Below are 22,622 nucleotides of genomic sequence, written 5' to 3'. Positions count from 1 at the left end.
CCAATTTTATTTTTGATTGCATTAATTTTAAAATGTTATTTATTTTGTATTTTTTTTACATTTATGATGGGCAGACTATATGCCTTGAGGGAATTTTTGATTTCCTGATAATGCCTGTTCTCTGCTTAAGGCTTTGATGTGAGTTTCCTCCTCTTTTTCTGAATTAATAGAAAACACTCTGTGGGGTTGTTGGGGTTTTTTTCCTTGTTTGTTTGCTTGCTTGATTGCTTCTTTCTTCTCCTCTCCATGTCTTTGTGAATAGAAGTTATTTCTATTACAACCTGTATATAGTTGAACTGTCTGTGCTGGGACTGTGCAGGACCACACATGGCTGAATTTTGGGCTCAGCTCTGCATGGGTAATCTGGCCTTTTGAAAACAAAACAATATACAATCAGTATCTCAAATACCAGATTTTCAATGCATGGAATGTGTGGATTTGGTCTTTAAAACCCAGGGTCTGCTTTTAGTTCAAAGCCATCCCCTCCAGTGTCATTGGGGAAGAGGAGAGATTCACCAAGACTTTGTATCTGCCACCCACTGTGGAGACTGTGAGGTCTTGGGAAAAGGAAATATTGTTGTGATTAAGATGTTACTGTGGTTTAAAATGTTGTTTCTCTCATTTCATGAATAGGAGCAAATCTTTTTGAAGGTGATAATATGAAAAATACACACCTGGCACTGAGTATGCAGTAAATTGTCCCTCTGAGCCAGAGCTGGTGAAAGAAATTAACAGTTAGATTCTGTTCTCTTGATGTTGGAATTATTTAATTTTACATGACCTGCTGTGAATTGTTAAACTTGGACACCTGCCAGACCCTCCATCCGGCCTCTTTTTCACTCTTGCTCTGCAACAGTTCAAGAGGGAAAATAGAAGATGGAAAACTCATGGGCTGAGATAAAGATGGGGAGATCACCCACCAGTTACTGTCATGGAGAAAACAGACTCAAATTTCAAAATATTAATATAATTTATTGCTGTTTGAATATAGAGTAGGATGGTGAGGAACAAGCATAAAACTAGAGAACTGTCCTTCCACCCTTCTTCATCACAGCTCAAAATTCACTGTTTCATTCCCAGCTTCTCCACCTCCTCCCCGACACGGTGCAGGGTGACATTGAATAGGCGTTGCAGTCAGTCCATAAAAAGGTTTCTCTTCCACCCCTTCCTCTTCACTCTGTCTTCCCTGCTAGAGTGTGGACCCCATCTGAGGTCCGCAGTCCTTCAGGATCAGATGTCTCCAATATGGGCACTCCTCAGACTGCAAGTTCTTCAAGATACAGCCACCCCACCCAGTGTTACAAGTGATAATATTGCAAAAAACAGAGACACAGCAGAAAGAAATATAAACCCAAACACAAATAAACCTGATGCTGAGTACAGTAATTTTTCAATCAGCAATTGCCAAAGCCCTTGAGGAAGATTTGCAGTACAATTATTGCCCCTTTGTAACCAGCCCACATACCAGATCTAAATGAATTTGTTATTGACAAGAATTGAACTCAAAGAATTACCAAAATGAAGTACTAGCAATAATCTAATTCATACTTATTTGACTCAAAGAATTTGAAATATTTATTCTTAACTTCAGTGCTAAAGAAAGAACATCTGTATCATCTACACTGCCCAGAGAGTTGCCCTAGAGATAAATTGACTTGTGTCTTATAATGAAATATCAAGATTTTGTGTGGGATCAAGCTTTTATTACACTTCCTACTTCATGCAATCCTTGCACTTGACACAGGATATAATCCTTATCAGTGTCTTTTCCAGTTTGGGATTGCTGAAAATCACAATAAGGGAATGAACACCTGGAAAAGCGTACAGAAATATTAAACTAAGAAGTGCCACATATTTTTCTTCCTTTGTTGAAGGAATTAGTGACAGAATCAAAAATATAAAGTTAATACTATACATTATAAAAAAGGAGAGAATAGATTTCATGGCTTTGATGTGGGCATCCATGCTGAGGCTGTTCATGGAGTTTTTCTGCATCTTGCATTTGTGTTTCCAGAGAGAAAAGAGAAGGAGAAGGGCAGAAGAGATGACTACTGTGAAAGATGTGACAAATCCCAAGCCATAGATAAAATATATCTGGAAAAAATTTTCACCCATTTTGTCACTAACTTTTGAAAAATTTCCTTGCCCAGTGGAATTGTGGTTGATACTGAGCTCTGTAACAGCGATGTCATAGGCAATGATGCCGATACCCAAGGCGGAAAGCAAAGATGCCAACAAAAGCCAGGGCACAATCCTGTCTGTTTTAACTTTCAGGTAGATGAAGAACCTGTTCCTGAAAGTGGCAATTTTTATACAATAAAAAACACAAAGACAGGCGGAAACCCACAAGTTGGAACAATTAGAAAAGCTTTGAAAAAGTACAATTAGTTGAAATGTGGGTTGAACAAAAAGGTAATTGGGATAAGTTATTGAAAGGGAGCAATATACCCATGAGAAGCACAAATACCAAAACCTGGAGCATCCTAGCAGCAGCAAGATCTTCTCATTAGAGTTCAGGGTTTTCTTTTGGACCCAGGCAATGCAAAGCACACAAACGAGGAAGGCATTGATCCACATGCCAGGAAATGCCTCCAGGGTGGTGATTGCCAAAGCCATGGCCCCATATGAAGTAACCTTGGGTTGCCGTGAAGGGTGACAAGCTTCCATGGTGTGAGCTGGGGAGCAGAGCTGTGCTGGCCAAGGGGGCTGTGGCAGCAGAGCCTGAGGCAGGTCAGTGGCTGCTCTTGGTGGAGTGTCAGGGATGGCAACAGGAGCTTTATAGAGCTGCTGCTGCTGCTGGGGGGATTTTGGTGCCGCTGCTGTGGGCACAGGGCAGGTGCAGGGATGTAAATGTGCTGGGTATCCCCTTACCCGGGGCCACTCTTGACTATTTGAATGTTGGCTTGGGAGGCTGTGCTGGGTGTCACAAAGAGCAGAGATCTTTTTCGGAGGTGGAGAGTGTTTTGATTTTGAGACTGATCACTGTTTGATCTGAAAGACAGAGGTTTTCTCTTGGCCCCTGTCATTGAGGTGGCATAGAATAACCCCTGAGTGCTTGCCCTGCCCTTTCCTGACTGCTGTATCATCTGAACTGAACCCTCTCCTGAACATCTACCTGGATATGATAAAAAAATTAACAAAAAAACATTACCCTGGCAAAAATTAACCCTGTCCTGGTCAGAACCAGGATAAAATATTACAATAACAGGATCACACTGTGACTGTGGCTTGGAATCAGCTCAGCATGAGGAATGTGGTACCTTAAAAAAAAAGTAGAGGTGTATATAAATCAGAATCTCCAGTGCTGAGTTTTCAGATCAAGGTAATAGGGATCAGGTGCTTGAAAGACAGGAGTCTGCTTTTTGTTCAAATCCATGCCCTCTGGCACCACTGAAGAATGGAAAGGATTCTGCAGGGCATTGTATCTACCAGCTTATGTGCATTTTCTGCATGTCCTTGTGCATCTCAAAATGCATCAGACTGCTAATTTTATGCATATGGAAGGACATACAGCTCTATTAGGATCTGAGGGACATGACACACAGCCCATTTTGCTTCCATCTGAGTTTGGTTTAGGCTGAAAATCTTCCCTCTCCAGAATACTTCATTTTATAGGAAATCCAAGAGTATTACCCTTAGTTAGCTAACTGGTTAGGCTGTTAGTTGTTCAGTTTCTTCTGAGAAAATCTATTCCATCCATAACTGGCCTTCAATGTGCAGATGGCCATAATTGTTTCAGAATCCTGAAAGCAAAATGAAATCTCTTCAGGGCAGGTGTCATGAACTTGTTATGAAAATATAAATTCAAATCCAAAAGCCTCCTAGCCCCAGAAGGTGGTTTAGCATGTTATCAAGTGGCTTTAATTATTTGTTTGCTTGTTTCTGGGCAATTGCTGTTTAAGGAGAGTTGGGTAGTTTGGTGAGGCAGCCTGCTAGTATGTATGGTCTTTGGAAAAAGTCATACTGCAGTGATTGAGAGGTTGCTCTGCCCTAAATGTTGGAATCTCTCAGTTCAGAAGCAGGGAGGAAGGTTTTTGCAGGTGAGATGAGAAATGCACACCTGGCACTGGGTGTCAGGTAAAATGACCCTCTGAGCGTGAGCTGGTAAAATAAGTGACCAGTTCAGGTTCTGCTCTGTTCATGCTGGTGTGAAGGGAACTTTCCTGTCTCACCAGCCAGGAGGCCTCTGACAGTCACGCCCCAGCACCAGAGACTGTCACTGCAGGCACCAAAGCCCCTTCACCGTGGGCAGCTGCCCCACTCCACTCCCTGCACACACCACGCTCACAGCCAGAACAGGTTTCCTCTCCAGCTTGGCACTGGCTTTCCCATAGTGGAGTCTCAGGCCTCTGGATCTTTCAAGCACTTTAATCGTGGCACAGTAGCACAGAAGCAGCTCAAGCTGGGTGCCTCTGAGGAGGTAAGCCAAACTATTGGATCCCTGGGATTTTGTGTCCTTCCTGTCTGTGCACATGATGACTGGGGTGTCCTGAGTGTCCTGTCAGCTGGCTGGTGCCACAGGTCCCTGTGCCCTTTGCTGTGCAAGGCCTGGCACCATGCTTGGGACTCCCAGCATTTCCCCACAGCCTGCAGCTCCCTCCCATTGCAGCTGCTCCCTGAGCTGTCTGCACTGAATGTGTTCCTCCCCACTGGAACTACTTCACATTTCACTCTCATGGGGAGTTGTCCTTGGGCAGCTCTCAGAGCCCCACTCAGTCACTCCTTGACTCTCACTCTGGAATAGGACAGGGCTGGCAAATAAGGTGGAACTGCTCATGAGTCAAGACAAAGACAGGGGAATCACTCCACAATTATTCTCCCAGACAAAACAGACTTGAGACAGGGAAAATCAGTGTAATTTATTGCCTATTGAAAACAGAGTAGGATGATGTAGAACATGCACACAACTAGAATATTTGATCTTCATCACCCAGTAATCTTATGTTGTTGTTATCTTAGTGTATTTCATATTTCCAGAGTCCCATACTCTTGTTATGATATTCTTAAAGTCCATACGTTCTAGCTGGTTTTCTACCATGCAGCTCCTCTCTGCTGTGCAGTTCCTCATGGCTTCACAAAAGCACCTCCTGGGCTCCTGACCCACCCCCTTTTATCCCAGTTATCTTTGCAAGCCACAGCTGCTGCCCTACTAAGGACTTCACAGCTGTGGCTCATTTGGAATAACTAGGACCCACTTATCCAACACATAGATTTTGTAGGGACTCTCTCTAGAATCTTAGGCTTGATTTAACTCATTCAGACATTCTCTAGCATCTCCTCTCCTCAGGAGCACAGGAGGACAGGGAATGTTGTTGGCAGTTCATAAAACATTGTCTCCTTCATTTTTCTCCTGCTCCAGCATGGCTCCCTCTCATTGCCTGCAGTCCTTCAGGACTTGTCTTTTCCCACAGGAGCCACAATGTTCGCTGATGAGATGAGTAGTATCCGGTGTTGGGACCATTGGAGTGCCTGGAATTGGCTTTTCCCTGCATGGGACAGCCTTGACCTCCCATGGTTGAGACCCCACAGGCCCCCAGCTGCAGCTCCTGGCCCAGGCACCCCGTACATCTGCCTGTGGGTCACTGTGAGATGAAGCTGTGGCTTCATTCCACGCTTCACCTTGCACAAAATCCACCTTCCTGGGGCTGTAAGTGAGCCAGAGTGCAGTGGGAAAAGCCAAGCTCATCTCCAGGTCAGCCAGGCCAGGAGAGCAGTCCCACAGAGCAGGCAATCCTGTCCTTGCAGGCAGTGGGGCACAGAGGACACGCAGGGCTGCAGTGGGCAGGGGGCTCTGCAGCCCCTGAGCTCCCCGGGGCCGTTCCTGCCTCGCTCTTTGTGGCTCAGTGACCACCTCTGGGGAGTGACAGGGCTCAGCGTGTTCACACTGAGCTGTCAGCCACTGCCAGGCACTGATACAGCCCATAATATGTGCCACAGCACAGGGCCACAGCAGAAGGAAAGGTAAACCAAAATTGAGATTAAGCTGTTTTTCCATTCAGTCAATTCAATGAGTGAAAATCATAATTTTTGAGGCAGGTTTGCAGCATGATTATTGTCCTTTTGCATCCACCAACTGTACAGAGTCTAAATGAATTTGCTACATAAAATAATTTGATTCCAAGAGCTGTTTTAATTAAATGCAAATATAAATTCATTTGTGTCCTACTCATATTGGTTTAAAGAGTTTGAATTGTATATTCTTAACATCTATTCTGAACTTCTCTACAATCTATTCTGCCTGGTATTTGCAATGAACATTAATTCAAATTGTTTTCTCTAAAGATATTTTGCATGAACTCCAGCATTTGTTACAGTTTCTACCTCATGCAAAGCTTGCACTTCACACAAGAGAGAATCCTAAGAAGCGTCTTTTCCAACTTGGGATTGCTGAGAATGAGAATAAGGGAATGAACACCTGGAAAAGCATATTGAATTAATTGAGCAAGAACTAGCACATGACTTTGGTACGCCATTGAATAAACTAGAGTCAAGATCAAAAACATAAAGTTGATGCTGTACATTATGAAGAAGGAGAGGACAGATTTCATGGCTCTGATGTGGGCATCCATGCTGAGGCTGTTCATGGAGTTTGTCTGCATCTTGCACTTGTGTCTCCAGAGGGAAAAGAGAAGGAAAACAGCAGAAATAATGACTACCATGAAGGAAGTGGTGAATAAAAAACCAATGAGAAAATAAAGAGGGAACAGAAGTTCCTCTCTTCCAATAGCTGTTTTCCAAAGTCTTTCTTGTCTGGTGAAATTGAGGTTTCTACAGACAGCTTTATCAATAGTGTTGTAGACAAAAATTCCAGTAATCATGGAGAACATCACTGACCCCAACAGAAGCCATGGCACCATCCTGTCAATTTTAACTTTCAGGTAGCTGAAGAACCTGTTCCTGAAATTGGCAATTTTTATACAATAGAAACCACAAAGACAGGCAGAAACCAACAAGCTGGAACAATTAAAAAAGCCGTAAGAACCTTGAAGTAGTTGAAATATGGGAGGGACCAGAAGGTAATAGGGAAAAATCTCCAAGACAAAGACATATATCCATGAGAAACACAAACACCAAAACCTGGAGAATCCCAGCAGCAGCAAGATCTTCTCATTAGAGTTCAGGGTTTTCTTTTTGACCCAGGCAATGCAAAGCACACAAACGATGAAAGCATTTACCCACATGCCAGGAAATGCCTCCAAGGTGGTGATAGCCAAAGCCATGGGCCCGTATGAAGTGACATTGAATTGCTGTGGAGCGTGAGAAGCTTCCATGGTGCGAGCTGGTGATCTGAGCTGTGCTGGCCAAGGGGGCTGTGGCAGCAGAGCCTGAGGCAGGTCAGTGGCTGCTCTTGGTGGAGTGTCAGGGATGGCAACAGGAGCTTTATAGAGCTGCTCTTGCTGCTGCTGCTGCTGCTGCTGCTGCTGGGGGGGATTTTGGTGCCACTGCTGTGGGCACAGGGCAGGTGCAGGGATGTAAATGTGCTGGGTATCCCCTTACCTGGGGCCACTCTTGACTATTTGAATGTTGGTTTGGGGGGGGCTGTGCTGGGTGTCACAAACAGCGGAGTTGTTTTTCTGTGGTGGAGAGTGTTTTGATTTTGATACTGATCCCTGTTTGATCAGTGTCAGGCTTCAGGATCTGGGTTTTTCTTTCCCTTCATAACCTCCAATAAAGAATTCAGTTTTGGATGTGTTAATTCAAAACTATTCTTTATTTTGTTATTTTTTATAATGATGGTGGGCAAAGCATTGGCTTGAGGGAATTTTAATTTCCTGTATTCCTGTTGTCTGCCTTTTGCTTTGATGTGGGTTTCCTCTACGGTTTTGCTGATAGAAGAAAAACATAGTATAGGATAGGCAATTTCCTTCCTTCCTTCCTTCCTTCCTTCCTTCCTTCCTTCCTTCCTTCCTTCCTTCCTTCCTTCCTTCCTTCCTTCCTTCCTTCCTTCCTTCCTTCCTTCCTTCCTTCCTTCCTTCCTTCCTTCCTTCCTTCCTTCCTTCCTTCCTTCCTTCCTTCCTTCCTTCCTTCCTTCCTTCCTTCCTTCCTTCCTTCCTTCCTTCCTTCCTTCCTTCCTTCCTTCCTTCCTTCCTTCCTTCCTTCCTTCCTTCCTTCCTTCCTTCCTTCCGCCACTTCCTTCCGCCACTTCCTTCCGCCACTTCCTTCCGCCACTTCCTTCCGCCACTTCCTTCCGCCACTTCCTTCCTTCCTTCCGCCACTTCCTTCCTTCCGCCACTTCCTTCCTTCCTTCCTTCCGCCACTTCCTTCCTTCCTTCCTTCCTTCCTTCCTTCCTTCCTTCCTTCCTTCCTTCCTTCCTTCCTTCCTTCCTTCCTTCCTTCCTTCCTTCCTTCCTTCCTTCCTTCCTTCCTTCCTTCCTTCCTTCCTTCCTTCCTTCCTTCCTTCCTTCCTTCCTTCCTTCCTTCCGCCACTTCCTTCCTTCCTTCCTTCCTTCCTTCCTTCCTTCCTTCCTTCCTTCCTTCCTTCCTTCCGCCACTTCCTTCCTTCCGCCACTTCCTTCCTTCCTTCCTTCCTTCCTTCCTTCCTTCCTTCCTTCCGCCACTTCCTTCCGCCACTTCCTTCCGCCACTTCCTTCCGCCACTTCCTTCCGCCACTTCCTTCCGCCACTTCCTTCCGCCACTTCCTTCCGCCACTTCCTTCCTTCCGCCACTTCCTTCCTTCCGCCACTTCCTTCCTTCCGCCACTTCCTTCCGCCACTTCCTTCCGCCACTTCCTTCCTTCCTTCCTTCCTTCCTTCCTTCCTTCCTTCCTTCCTTCCTTCCTTCCTTCCTTCCTTCCTTCCTTCCTTCCTTCCTTCCTTCCTTCCTTCCTTCCTTCCTTCCTTCCTTCCTTCCTTCCTTCCTTCCTTCCTTCCTTCCTTCCTTCCTTCCTTCCTTCCTTCCTTCCTTCCTTCCTTCCGCCACTTCCTTCCGCCACTTCCTTCCGCCACTTCCTTCCGCCACTTCCTTCCGCCACTTCCTTCCGCCACTTCCTTCCTTCCGCCACTTCCTTCCTTCCGCCACTTCCTTCCTTCCACCACTTCCTTCCGCCACTTCCTTCCGCCACTTCCTTCCTTCCTTCCGCCACTTCCTTCCTCCCTACCCCTCCCCTCCCCTCCCCTCCCCTCCCCTCCCCTCCCCTCCCCTCCCCTCCCCTCCCCTCCCCTCCCCTCCCCTCCCCTCCCCTCCCCTCCCCTCCCCTCCCCTCCCCTCCCCTCCCCTCCCCTCCCCTCCCCTCCCCTCCCCTCCCCTCCCCTCCCTTCTTTCTTCTTCCCATGTATTTGGGAGGTGTAGGGAAGTTATTTCTATTACAACAGGATTGTGAATATGTATTGTCTATGATGGGACTATTCTTTATTTTGTTATTTTTTTATATTGATAGTGGGCAGAGCATTGCCTTGAGGGAATTTTAATTTCCTAATATTCATGGTGTCTGCCTTATGCTTTCATGTTTGTTTCTTCTATGGTTTTGCTGATAGAAGAAAAACATAGTATAGGATAGGAAATCCCCTTCCCTTCCCTTCCCTTCCCTTCCCTTCCCTTCCCTTCCCTTCCCTTCCCTTCCCTTCCCTTCCCTTCCCTTCCCTTCCCTTCCCTTCCCTTCCCTTCCCTTCCCTTCCCTTCCCTTCCCTTCCCTTCCCTTCCCTTCCCTTCCCTTCCCTTCCCTTCCCTTCCCTTCCCTTCCTTCTTTCTTCTTCCCATGTGTTTGGGAGGTGTATGGTAGTTATTTCTATTAAAACAGGAATGTGAATATGAACTGACTGTGCTGGGACTGATCTTGTGCAGGGATATTAAATGAAAATTTTAATTAGGTAAATTAAATTGCAACACAATACCATGGTTGGGACCTGGCCTCAACTCTTTGTGGGGAATATTTCACCTTAGAAAAATAATGCTATAAAATCAGACTCTCCAATCTGAATTTTCAAGCATAAAGATACGAATCAGGTGCTTGACACGCAGGTGTTTTCTGCTGGTTCAAATCCACCCCCTCCAGTATATTTTGAGAAGAGGAAGGGTTATCCAACACTTTGTATCTCCCACCCATGAGCATATTTTGGATGCCCTTGTGCATCTCAGATGGCACAAGACTCCTGTTTTTGTGCATCTGGATGGACACACAGCTGTATTGGCATCTGAGTCACGTCATACAAATAATGAATTGGTACCATCTGTGCTTGTTCAGGCAGAGCTGCTTTCCTCTCCAGAATGAGTTTCTTTCTCCCTTTATGACATGGGGAATCCCAGATGATTAGCCTTAGTTAGCTGGCTAGTTAGGTGAATCATTGCCTAAATTCTGGCCCATTCCATTACTGCTGTGTATCAACTTCAATGCACAATATTATGTTTATGTCCTTAACAACTGGAGAAGAATGCTCTGCGAAACAGTTCCCACGGAGAAAAATTTTCCATTGCCCATATCCCAGATGACAGCCTGGGAAATAAGATTTTTTTTGTTGTGGAATCCCTGTATGACTTGCCTTAGATAAAGCCTGCTTTTTCCAGATCTCCAGGCTGCCTATGTACCATTTTCAATTGAGTTATGGCTGTGTTACTGCTGGCCAGCCTGAGCAGTGCAGCTCTGCCCCAGCTGATGTTCCTAATGTGCCCTGGTGATAACACAGATGCTGAGGAGTGGCAGACTGAACTGCTATCAGTGAATCTGGCTGAGATCTCCATCCAGATAATGAGGCCAGGAAATCCTAATCTCAAGCTCCTGCATGCTGGTATCCTGCACCTTTCTTGCCTTATCTCTTCTTAACAGACCCAGCTCACTACAAGCAGGGAGGAAATGCAGATATTTTGCAAGTAAAATAATTCAGAGCATCCTCCCTTCTTGTTTTCACCTAATTTGGCACTGTTTTAAATTCACAAAAAAAAAAAAAAAGTATAGTAACCTGACATGGTGCAGCAGTGCATCTGAGTCAAACCTCTGACTTTGCTCCATGCCCTCCACCAGCACAGCATTGCACTGGTGGGACAGAGCTGCTGTATTAAAGAAGAAAGATTTTTCCTGATATTGGATGGTGTTGTGGAGAGAGCTCCATAAACCCTGAGTGCCTACAAAATCAGAGCCCTGCAGGAGGAGGAAAGCGTTGGTTTTCTCCTTGGCAAGATTTACACTTGGAATGTCCATGTCTGGATGCAGGCAGTGCTGGGGCCTGGGCTCTCCCTGTGAGGGGAGGTTGGGGCTGCACCATGCTGGACACACTGTGATCTTTCTCAATTGTGCGTGGCATCAGGGTTTTGACCAGACTGAGACACAAGCCCTGAGCCCCCAGATGGGCCCCCTGTGAGTGCAGCTGTGTCTGTGCTGTACAGGTGGAGAGCAGGAACTGCCACAGAGGAAACCCCCTTAGACCAGAGAGATGAAGACTGGGAACTCAAAAAAGAAGAGCTTGAGAGAAACCTGCCATGTTTTCTGGAGATCTGTACCACCTCTGCTCAAAAGAATACTGGAACTAAAAGAGGGAAGCAGTAGTGTGTTGTGTCTCTTTGGTAGCCTCTGGTGGTGCCTCTCTCTTTTTTTGGTAGTGGGGTTGAGGTGGTGCTTCCCCCTCCCCTTTCCAGGCTGTGAGCTGAGAAATGCTCCTTAGGCCTCGGCCTTGATGAGCAGCACCTGGGCCCAGGTCCTCTTGAGCTTATCAGAGCTACTGTCTGCTCCCAGGAACTGCTGCTGCCTAATGAGATCCTGGGCTTTTTTTATGAACAGCCTAAGAAATCAGTGTTTTTGCCTGAATGGCAGAACATCCCGGTTCTCACACTTTCAAAGAAGCAGTGTTAAACTTGTTCTGCAAGAGGCCAATGGGAGAATAGAAGGTCTTACTGTCATGTAGAAAACAGACTTGAGTTGAGAAAAATGAATTTATTTTATTGGCTATTGATAATAGAGTAGCATAATGAGCAACAAACATAAAACTAGAACCCTTTGCCTTCCCCTTCATCTGCACAAATCAAAATTCACTCTTACATTCCTGGCTTCTCCACATCCTCTGCCACAATGGTGTGGGGACAGGGAATGGGGGCCGCAGTCAGTCCATAAAGTTTTCCATTCCTTCCTCCTCACTTTCTTCCATGCTCAAGTGTGAATCCCATCCGTGGGCTGCAGTCCTTCAGGATCAGGCAGCTCTGACATGGAGTCACTATAGGCGGCAGTCTTTCAAGCTGCACCCTCCCTACCCAGTGTTAGAAGTGATAATATTGCAAAAAACAGAGACACACCAGAAAGACATAGAAACCTAAGCACAAATAAACCTGATGCTGAGTACAGTCATTTTTCAATCAGCAAATGCCAAAGTGTTTGAGGAAGGTTTGCAGTACTGTTATTGACCTTTTGCATCCAGGCCATGTACCAGATCTAAATGAATTTGTTATTGACAAGAATTGAACTCAGAGATGTTCCAGCCAGGGGGAGGAGCCAAGCATTCCTACCGGGATATACTCTGACATTTGGAACACCAGAGGCAGCCTTTTCCCACTGGATTCCCAGAGGAAGACAAGGCCCATCTAAATCACCACTGCACCTTCAGAAGAAAACTACACACTTCTACAGGATCACTGATTCAACAGACCCACACCTGTCACTGCAGGAGGGCTGCAGCCACCATTCCACCAGGCTGCTACCAACATCCTGCCCCACAAGGTGTCAGGTCATGTTCTGACTCGGGGAGTAGGTTTTCTTGTACTTTCCATTTATATTTTTAATTTTCCTCGTAAAGAACTGCTATTCCGATTCCCCTATCTTTTCCTGAGAGCCCCTTAATTTCAAAATTATACTAAGCTGGAGAGAGAGGGTTTACATTTTCCATTTCAAGAGAGGCTCCTGCCTTCCTTAGCAGATATCAGACTTTTCAAACCAAGATAGTGATTATGGCCACAGTTGTGGCCCTGTATGCAGTGACATTGGATTACTGTGGAGGGTGACAAGCTTCCATGGTGTGAGCTGGGGAGCAGAGCTGTGCTGGCCAAGGGGGCTGTGGCAGCAGAGCCTGAGGCAGGTCAGTGGCTGCTCTTGGTGGAGTGTCAGGGATGGCAACAGGAGCTTTATAGAGCTGCTGCTGCTGCTGCTGCTGCTGGGGGGGATTTTGGTGCCGCTGCTGTGGGCACTGGGCAGGTGCAGGGATGTAAATGTGCTGGGTATCCCCTTACCCGGGGCCACTCTTGACTATTTGAATTTTGGTTTGGGGGGCTGTGCTGGGTGTCACAAAGAGCAGAGATCTTTTTCTGTGGTGGAGAGTGTTTTGATTTTGATACTGATCCCTGTTTGATCTGAAAGACAGAGGTTTTCTCTTGCCCCCTGTCATTGAGGTGGCATAGAATAACCCCTGAGTGCTTGCCCTGCCCTTTCCTGACTGCTGTATCATCTGAACTGAACCCTCTCCTGAACATCTACCTGGAGATGATAAAAAAATTAACAAAAAAACATTACCCTGGCAAAAATTAACCCTGTCCTGGTCAGAACCAGGATAAAATATTACAATAACAGGATCACACTGTGACTGTGGCTTGGAATCAGCTCAGCATGAGGAATGTGGTACCTTAAAAAAAAGTAGAGGTGTATATAAATCAGAATCTCCAGTGCTGAGTTTTCAGATCAAGGTAATAGGGATCAGGTGCTTGAAAGACAGGAGTCTGCTTTTTGTTCAAATCCATGCCCTCTGGCACCACTGAAGAATGGAAAGGATTCTGCAGGGCATTGTATCTACCAGCTTATGTGCATTTTCTGCATGTCCTTGTGCATCTCAAAATGCATCAGACTGCTAATTTTATGCATATGGAAGGACATACAGCTCTATTAGGATCTGAGGGACATGACACACAGCCCATTTTGCTTCCATCTGAGTTTGGTTTAGGCTGAAAATCTTCCCTCTCCAGAATACTTCATTTTATAGGAAATCCAAGAGTATTACCCTTAGTTAGCTAACTGGTTAGGCTGTTAGTTGTTCAGTTTCTTCTGAGAAAATCTATTCCATCCATAACTGGCCTTCAATGTGCAGATGGCCATAATTGTTTCAGAATCCTGAAAGCAAAATGAAATCTCTTCAGGGCAGGTGTCATGAACTTGTTATGAAAATATAAATTCAAATCCAAAAGTCTCCTAGCCCCAGAAGGTGGTTTAGCATGCTATCAAGTGGCTTTAATTATTTGTTTGCTTGTTTCTGGGCAATTGCTGTTTAAGGAGAGTTGGGTAGTTTGGTGAGGCAGCCTGCTAGTATGTATGGTCTTTGGAAAAAGTCATACTGCAGTGATTGAGAGGTTGCTCTGCCCTAAATGTTGGAATCTCTCAGTTCAGAAGCAGGGAGGAAGGTTTTTGCAGGTGAGATGAGAAATGCACACCTGGCACTGGGTGTCAGGTAAAATGACCCTCTGAGCGTGAGCTGGTAAAATAAGTGACCAGTTCAGGTTCTGCTCTGTTCATGCTGGTGTGAAGGGAACTTTCCTGTCTCACCAGCCAGGAGGCCTCTGACAGTCACGCCCCAGCACCAGAGACTGTCACTGCAGGCACCAAAGCCCCTTCACCGTGGGCAGCTGCCCCGCTCCACTCCCTGCACACACCACGCTCACAGCCAGAACAGGTTTCCTCTCCAGTTTGGCACTGGCTTTCCCATAGTGGAGTCTCAGGCCTCTGGATCTTTCAAGCACTTTAATCATGGCACAGTAGCACAGAAGCAGCTCAAGCTGGGTGCCTCTGAGGAGGTGAGCCAAACTATTGGATCCCTGGGATTTTGTGTCCTTCCTGTCTGTGCACATGATGACAGGGGTGTCCTGAGTGTCCTGTCAGCTGGCTGGTGCCACAGGTCCCTGTGCCCTTTGCTGTGCAAGGCCTGGCACCATGCTTGGGACTCCCAGCACTTCCCCACAGCCTGCAGCTCCCTCCCATTGCAGCTGCTCCCTGAGCTGTCTGCACTGAATGTGTTCCTCCCCACTGGAACTACTTCACATTTCACTCTCATGGGGAGTTGTCCTTGGGCAGCTCTCAGAGCCCCACTCAGTCACTCCTTGACTCTCACTCTGGAAGAGGACAGGGCTGGCAAATAAGGTGGAACTGCTCATGAGTCAAGACAAAGACAGGGGAATCATTCCACAATTATTCTCCCAGACAAAACAGACTTGAGACAGGGAAAATCAGTGTAATTTATTGCCTATTGAAAACAGAGTAGGATGATGTAGAACATGCACACAACTAGAATATGTGATCTTCACCCCCCAATAATCACAGGCTTGATTTAAGTCATTCAGAGATTCTCTAGCACCTCCTCTCCTCAGGAGCACAGGAGGACAGGGAATGTTGTTGGCAGTTCATAAAACGTTGTCTCCTTCATTTTTCTCCTCCTGCAGCATGGTTCCCTCTCATTGCCTGCAGTCCTTCGGGACTCCTCTTTTCCCAGAGGAGCCACAATGTTCGCTGATGAGATGAGTGATGTCCGGATTTGGGACCATTGGAGTGCCTGGAATTGGCTTTTCCCAGCATGGGACAGCCTTGACCTCCCATGGTTGAGACCCCACAGGCCCCCAGCTGCAGCTCCTGGCCCAGGCACCCCGTACATCTGCCTGTGGGTCACTGTGAGATGAAGCTGTGGCTTCATTCCACGCTTCACCTTGCACAAAACCCAACATCCTGGGGCTGTAAGTGAGCCAGAGTGCAGTGGGAAAAGCCAAGCTCATCTCCAGGTCAGCCAGGCCAGGAGAGCAGTCCCACAGAGCAGGCAATCCTGTCCTTGCAGGCAGTGGGGCACAGAGGACACGCAGGGCTGCAGTGGGCAGGGGGCTCTGCAGCCCCTGAGCTCCCCGGGGCCGTTCCTGCCTCGCTCTTTGTGGCTCAGTGACCACCTCTGGGGAGTGACAGGGCTCAGTGTGTTCACACTGAGCTGTCAGCCACTGCCAGGCACTCATACAGCCCATAACATGTGCCACAGCACAGGGCCACAGCAGAAGGAAAGGCAAACCAAAATAGAGAGAAATCTCTTCATTGCAGCCATTTCATTCTGTCAATACCAAAACATTTGTGGCTGGTTGGCAGGATTGCATTGCATTTTTTACATCCAGTTTGTGTTCCAGTCTTGCACATTTTACTGTTCCATTTAGAGTGTAGAAATTTGGCAGAAAAGAAACCCTTGCTGGTCCTCAGTGATCAAAAGGAATGGGTGCATCTCAGTTGCATTTCTGATTCTGGCAAATTTAACATGTAAGTCCTGTAATGTTCAATAAGAACTTTCAGATTCATAGAATCACAACTATTGAATTTTTTTCTAGAAATAGAAATTTGGAATTGCCACTAATAAATGCACTCACTGGACTAGCTCTAAATATATTAAGGAAAAGAGATGCAAATAAGGAAGAGCAATGGGTAATTCATTAAGCTCAACTTCACCACCAGGTAGGCCTATGAACAGAATTTCCACAGGGTACAATCTGACAGAGTCAAAAGAGCAAATCATAACCAAGAGGTGTTCCCTGCTTTGGGGAGGAGAGCAAAGCAATCCTGCTGTCCTGTCTGCACAGTGGGGTCATATTGCCATCCTCTGCCAGGCAGGATTTGAAATGCCAAATCGATCCTTTTGGGAGAAATGCAGGTGAGGCTGCAGTCAAAATACCTCCTTGCTGCCATGGTGAATGGGGGTGGGCAGCCAGCTGCTGTGGAGATGAGGGATAGCCAGGGTTGGGATTGCAAAGGCTGTGAGTCTTGGGCAGGGGCTGAACACTCAATTAGCATCACTCCCTCTTCCACTGGGCCCAGGCAGAGGTGAAGGGGCTCTGCCTGATGATCCATCACCCCACCAGCAGACTCTCATGCCCACATTAATCTCTTCACCACACAGGGGCTGAGGCATTATTCCTACCATCAGGGCTAAATTACTTTGTTAAAAAATACATATCTCAAAGATTCAGCTAAATCTACATACAAGAATAATGTATTTAGCTCACAATGTTTTAGCTCAAAAGATACAAATTAAGTTTTCCTAACTTGGGTGTTGAAGCCTGAACATCAGTATCATCTACACTGCCTGGAGAGTTGCATCAGAAATTAAATTACTTGTTTTCTACAGAAAAAGATCAACATTTTGCATGGGCTCTAGCTATTATCACAGTTCCTACTTGATGAAAAACTCACACTTCACACAGGAGAAAGTCTTCAGCATTGCTTTTTCCAGCTTGGTATTGCTGAAAATTAGAATAAGGGAATGAACACCTGGAAAAGCACACAGATATATGGATATAAGATGTGTCATGGTAGTTTCATCCTTCATGATATAAATTATTGTCAAGATCAAACATACAAAGTTGATGCTGTACATCACGAAGAAGGAGAGGACAGATTTCATGGCTCTGATGTGGGCATCCATGCTGAGGTCCTTCATGGAGCTTGTCTGCATTGTGCACTTGTGTCTCCAGAGGGAAAAGAGAAGGAAAACAGCAGCAAAGATGACTGCCAGGAACGAGGCAGCATATCCAAAGCCAGTGAGAAAAAAAGATGAGAAAAAATGTTTATCCATTTTGATTCTTGCCTCCCAAAAGTTTTCTTGGCAGGTGAAAGTTAGATTGCTACTCTGCGCAGTTTCCATGAAGTCATAGATAACAATGCCCATAGCCAAGGCTACAATCTCTGACCCCAACAAGAGCCAGGGCACCATCCTGTCAAGCTTTACTTTCAGGTAGATGAAGAACCTGTTCCTGAAATTGGCAATTTTTATGCAGTAGAAACCACAAAGACAGGCTGAGACCCACAAGTTCAAATAATTAGAAAAGGTTTGAAAAATTGCAAGTAGTTGAAGTATAGTGTAAGCATAAAGATAGTTGGGATATATTTTTGAAAGGAAGTGGGATACCCATGAGAAGCACAAGTAGGAAATCCTGGAGCATCCCAGCAGCAGCAAGATCTTCTCATTAGAGTTCAGGGTTTTCTTTTTGACCCAGGCAATGCAAAGCACACAAACGATGAAAGCATTTACCCACATGCCAGCAAATGCCTCCAGGGTGATGATGGCCACAGTTGTGGCCCCGTATGCAGTGACATTGGATTGCTGTGGAGGGTGACAAGCTTCCATGGTGTGAGCTGGTGATCAGAGCTGTGCTGGCCAAGGGGGCTGTGGCAGCAGAGCCTGAGGCAGGTCAGTGGCTGCTCTTGGTGGAGTGTCAGGGATGGCAACAGGAGCTTTATAGAGCTGCTGCTGCTGCTGCTGCTGCTGGGGGGATTTTCGTGTCGCTGCTGTGGGCACAGGGCGGGTGCAGGGATGTAAATGTGCTGGGTATCCCCTTACCCGGGGCCACTCTTGACTATTTGAATGTTGGCTTGGGAGGCTGTGCTGGTGTCGCAAAGAACGGAGATGTTTTTCTGCGGTGGAGAGTGTTGTGATGTTTTGGCTTTTCCATGTTTGATCAGTGTCAGGCTTCAGGATCTGGGTTCTTCTGTCCCTTTTTCACCAATGATGATCTCTCAGAGTGGGGTTTGCACTGAGCAAAGCACATCCAGGGCAGTGAGATGAGTAATTAAGTCAGGGAATCATATTCTGAAAAACATTCATATTGATCTGCTCTACCCTTTGTGTCTTTTCTCTTCATACTAGTCTGACCTCAGTACAGGCCAAGGGAATCTGTAGATATTTTCTACGTAGAGTAGTTCAGGGCATAATCTTTGCTGCCATCTGATTTTAGACACTATTTCAAGTTTTGAATTATACAGGACTAAAAATAAATAGTACATTCCTTTTAAAATCAAATGTATCTGTCCTGTTTTACTGGCCCTGAGCTCCAAGTTGACAACATTTCAGATTACATTATAACATGCAATAAAATTTTCCAGTGGTACCTGAACAATGCCCTGGATGTCCAAAAGCCTGCTTGTTTATACAATTTATTTTGTAAAGTTGCTTCAGTTAAGCACTTTCAGTTTATCTAATGAAATATTATCTTTATGTGACCTTTGCCAAAATTACTCCAGTCAGGGAATTTTGCTAACCATCTTCGGCTCTTTCATTCACAAAGATATGTTTATATATGCTTCTATTTTTAATGTACACTTATTATTTTTTTCTATCTAGAATTAAAGGTATTTATCATACTTTTAAAGCAGAGCAACTGCTGTCGTTTTCCTCTGCTGTGTATTTCAGATCTGAAAACTGGATTTGTGAACCTGTAGGTATTTGACAAGTTGAGTCTTGTGTTGATTTCAAGCCCTGCAAAAGTAGACTTACCTAAAAATTGGGAAGCTTCATGGGTAATTTTTAAATTAAATATCTGCTTGGTGCCAGTTTTATATGACAGTTTTTCCAGCTCAAGAGACATTTGTTTTTGCAGGACATACATTGCAGTACATTTCTGTGTCTGAGTTTCTGTGTGTTACAGTGGAGTTAAAACCAATGGAAGCAGATTAAGAAAAGGTATTATCTGCATTTAGTGACACCAGGTAGTGCCTGTGTCAAGGAATCCAGGGTGGATCTGCCCTTGGGTGTGGGAATACTGATGCACAGCAATTTTGGGCACTTCATACAACATCGAGTAAGAGACCAAAAGGCACCTGCCGTACTTCCCAGAGTGGAAGAGCAGCAGCTTTTCCCATCACCAAGTTTTTCCCAGAACTGCAGCCAATGGAATAATGTGCCTCCACTGCCCTCCAGAGAGGACAAAATGCAACTGGTGCTGGAGTCCCTCTGCTGTGGAGACAGGCTGAGAGCTGGGGCTGTTCAGCCTGGAGAAGAGAGAGCTCCAGGGAGACCTTAGAGCCTAGCACAGTGCCTAAAAGGCATCCTAGAGACCCCCTATACATCTATACCTAGGAAAGCAAACATATGTTCTCAGAATGACTGATCTTTAGACACCTGCTTTAGGTTCTTGAGTTATTTCAAAGTTAAGGGTACTAAAAACCAAGTGTTTCTCAGACAGCTCTGCTTTTGCTTCATTTTTTTTGCTTCCTTTCTCACATCCACTGCCAAACACGTGGAAATATTGCCTTGATGCTGTGTTTTGATTCTCTTTGCTTGCCCGTGAAAACAGCCTTGACATGCTGTATCTTGAGACATGCTTATTTTGCTAGCAGTATGTCCTGTTCAGCTTAGGTGTCAGCAACAATCCTTCCTAAAAGAAAGTGTTAAAGAACATTCATTTATGTTAGGTGAAGGGTTAGTGCTCTGGGGCCCTTCTTCTCTAAACAAGAAAAGATCTCTGTACTTTTTCCTCTGCAATGTTGTCTCTTATGAATAGATTCCTACTTTGATTTGTTTAGAGAAAAGTATGTTGCTTAGCTTAAAGGGCTGACTTCTTTCTAGGACAGGGCCATTTCCTACTCAAAACTGACTTACTCAAGCTCTCTGCCTTGTGCTGTGGGTAGGGATGTCATGGCACAAGCCCTTTTCTACCTGATTGCTGAACATAGCAGTGAACATCCTCACATCCATGACTTGTAATTTCAGATGTGAAATGGAGGAGCAGGATTCCATGCCTAAGCTGAAGGCACTCCAGGGATTTTGGTGCGGCTGCTGTGGGTGCAGGGCAGGTGCAGGGATGTAAATGTGCTGGGTATCCCCTTACCCGGGGCCACTCTTGACTATTTGAATGTTGGTTTGGGGGGCTGTGCTGGGTGTCACGAAGAGCGGAGATCTTTTTCTGCGGTGGAAAGTGTTTTGATTTTGAGACTGATCCCTGTTTGATCAGTGTCAGGCTTCAGGATCTGGGTTCTTCTGTCCCCTTTTTGCCTATGGTGATCATGCAGAGCCCTGGCTGTGCTCAGCAGGTCAGGGCACTCAGTGTCCTTTTCAGTCTGAGAGTCTGGGTGCTGCAACATTCACCCCAGATTCTGGAGAAGTGGAGTTTGTTTTGATGCTTCACAGGCATTGAAATCCTTGTTGGTTCTTCCAATAGTATTGCCTTAAGCATAAACTGATGAGCCCCAGAGCTGGCCAGGTGATGGGAGCAAGAAATCAAAGCTGGATTTCTTTACAAGTTTAATTTGGAAAATATTACGTAAAAGGGTAAAAATTGAGACAAGTCCCTTTTCCAGCGTTCTCATCTGCTTGGGAAAGTGAAGGCTTTCTAAGATGGCACCATGCTGAGTTTCGCCCACACTGCAGTGCCCTAAAGCTTCCAAATTAATTTAGATCCTGGAAGCTGTCAGGTATTTCCCAGCCAAGTTGTGTTAAACTCTGTAGGGCATGGACTGACCATGCACTTTTGGTTAGCACACGACCTGTCCCATTTGGCCTTGCACATTTCCTTTGGAAATAACATTTCCTTTTGGGAAGGAAACAGAATCTTGCGAACCCGAAAAGAAAAGCTTACAAACACTCCAGAAAGGAGATATGATCAAATGAAATGCAACTGAAAAAAACCCAAAAAACCCCGAAAATTGGGAGATTTAGTGTCTTCATAAAATGGTCTGTGAGGAAGTCAACTGCAGTGCAAAGGACCAAAACATGCCAAAACTAAGCTCACGGATGTTGCAAAAGCTGGGGAAAAAGTCAAGGAGGAAGACACAACTTGGAGAGGAAGATATGAGGGACATGGCATGGATACTGAAAACAAAAAAAAACCATCAAAAATCAATCTTCGCAACAATGAAAGCCATCAAAAGGCCTGGCTTGCCATTCAGTGCAGGGACATGGACCAAAGCTTTCTAAAATTGATTCATAAAGCTCCCAGGAAGAGAAAAGGACTTACAAATATTCTGAAACGGATGTATGATGCAAAGAAATGCAATTGACGGAAAATCAAAAAGAAAATTGGGAGTTTTAGTGACTACAAGAAAGTGGTCTGGGAGAAAATGAGGTGCAGTGCAAAGGACCAAAACATGTCAAAACTAACCTCTCAGATGTTGCAAAAGCAGGTGAAAAAATCAATGAGGTAGGGATTTTTTTTATCATATTTCAGAAGTTTCATAATTTCTTGGTGCATTCTCATGGGAACTCCTCACAGCACAGCCAACAAAAAACAGATCTCTTATCAACCACTTAACCCACTCTTTTCTAGCACTCATCCTTACTAGTCACAACTGCTGCGTATCGAGGGCAGGTCTGTTCCTAATCTTTGGTAGTTAGTACAGCTGCAACTCCTCAGGGGCAAGATTACCTTCTGCAGCACTATATTTTCTTACATTCTATCCCCCCCACAATTCCCCCTTTCATTTTAATTACAAAGTTGTAGCATCTCTAGAAAGATATGTTTGAGTAAATTTTTATTATAAAGTATTCATATATCTCACTTAGGACTAATAGTGTACAGATGTTCAGGCAACATGCCACAGTAAGATCATACCTTTCTAAGTTCTGATTTAGTTTTGCTTTTCACAGTCCAGAACATCACCCTAAGGCTTTTCATAGATTAATGTTGTGTTTACTGTGTTTTGCAGGGCCCTTTGCAAAAGATAGTAAACCCAGTACAATCATCTTCTGTGCAATTTCCATTTATCTTTGGAATGTGTCTGTGCGCTGATCTCGATTCATTACCCAAACTTACATTACGTACCATCAGAAACCCACATACTTACACTTCTAGAATATAGACAATATCAATAGCTGTACAACCTTATAAGACAACCCACAAGAATAAGTTAAAGGCTATATATTAGGGTAGTAACAAATCAACAGTTACATCATTTTATACATAGCTATACAACTTGAACAACATCAATCCAATAC

General features: G+C 45.2%; 3 protein-coding genes across 3 annotated transcripts; all 3 read right to left on the bottom strand.

Annotated features, from left to right (window-relative positions):
* Positions 1 to 1,713: 1,713 nt before the first annotated feature.
* Positions 1,714 to 2,667, bottom strand: LOC134416850 (taste receptor type 2 member 13-like). The gene has a single exon (XM_063153531.1). It carries the CDS (start codon positions 2,665 to 2,667, stop codon positions 1,714 to 1,716), a length of 954 nt encoding a protein of 317 aa, XP_063009601.1.
* A 3,650-nt stretch (positions 2,668 to 6,317) lies between these two features.
* On the bottom strand, positions 6,318 to 7,335 carry LOC134416849 (taste receptor type 2 member 9-like). Its single transcript, XM_063153530.1, has one exon. The coding sequence runs from the start codon at positions 7,269 to 7,271 to the stop codon at positions 6,318 to 6,320; it is 954 nt and encodes a 317-aa protein (XP_063009600.1). The 5' UTR covers positions 7,272 to 7,335.
* A 9,752-nt stretch (positions 7,336 to 17,087) lies between these two features.
* Positions 17,088 to 18,041, bottom strand: LOC134416848 (taste receptor type 2 member 9-like). The gene has a single exon (XM_063153529.1). It carries the CDS (start codon positions 18,039 to 18,041, stop codon positions 17,088 to 17,090), a length of 954 nt encoding a protein of 317 aa, XP_063009599.1.
* Positions 18,042 to 22,622: the final 4,581 nt, after the last annotated feature.

Source organism: Melospiza melodia, chromosome 3, assembly GCF_035770615.1.
Source record: "Melospiza melodia melodia isolate bMelMel2 chromosome 3, bMelMel2.pri, whole genome shotgun sequence".
In the NCBI taxonomy this organism is placed as follows: Eukaryota; Metazoa; Chordata; class Aves; order Passeriformes; family Passerellidae; genus Melospiza; species Melospiza melodia.
This window is presented reverse-complemented; position numbering and strand designations above follow the sequence as displayed.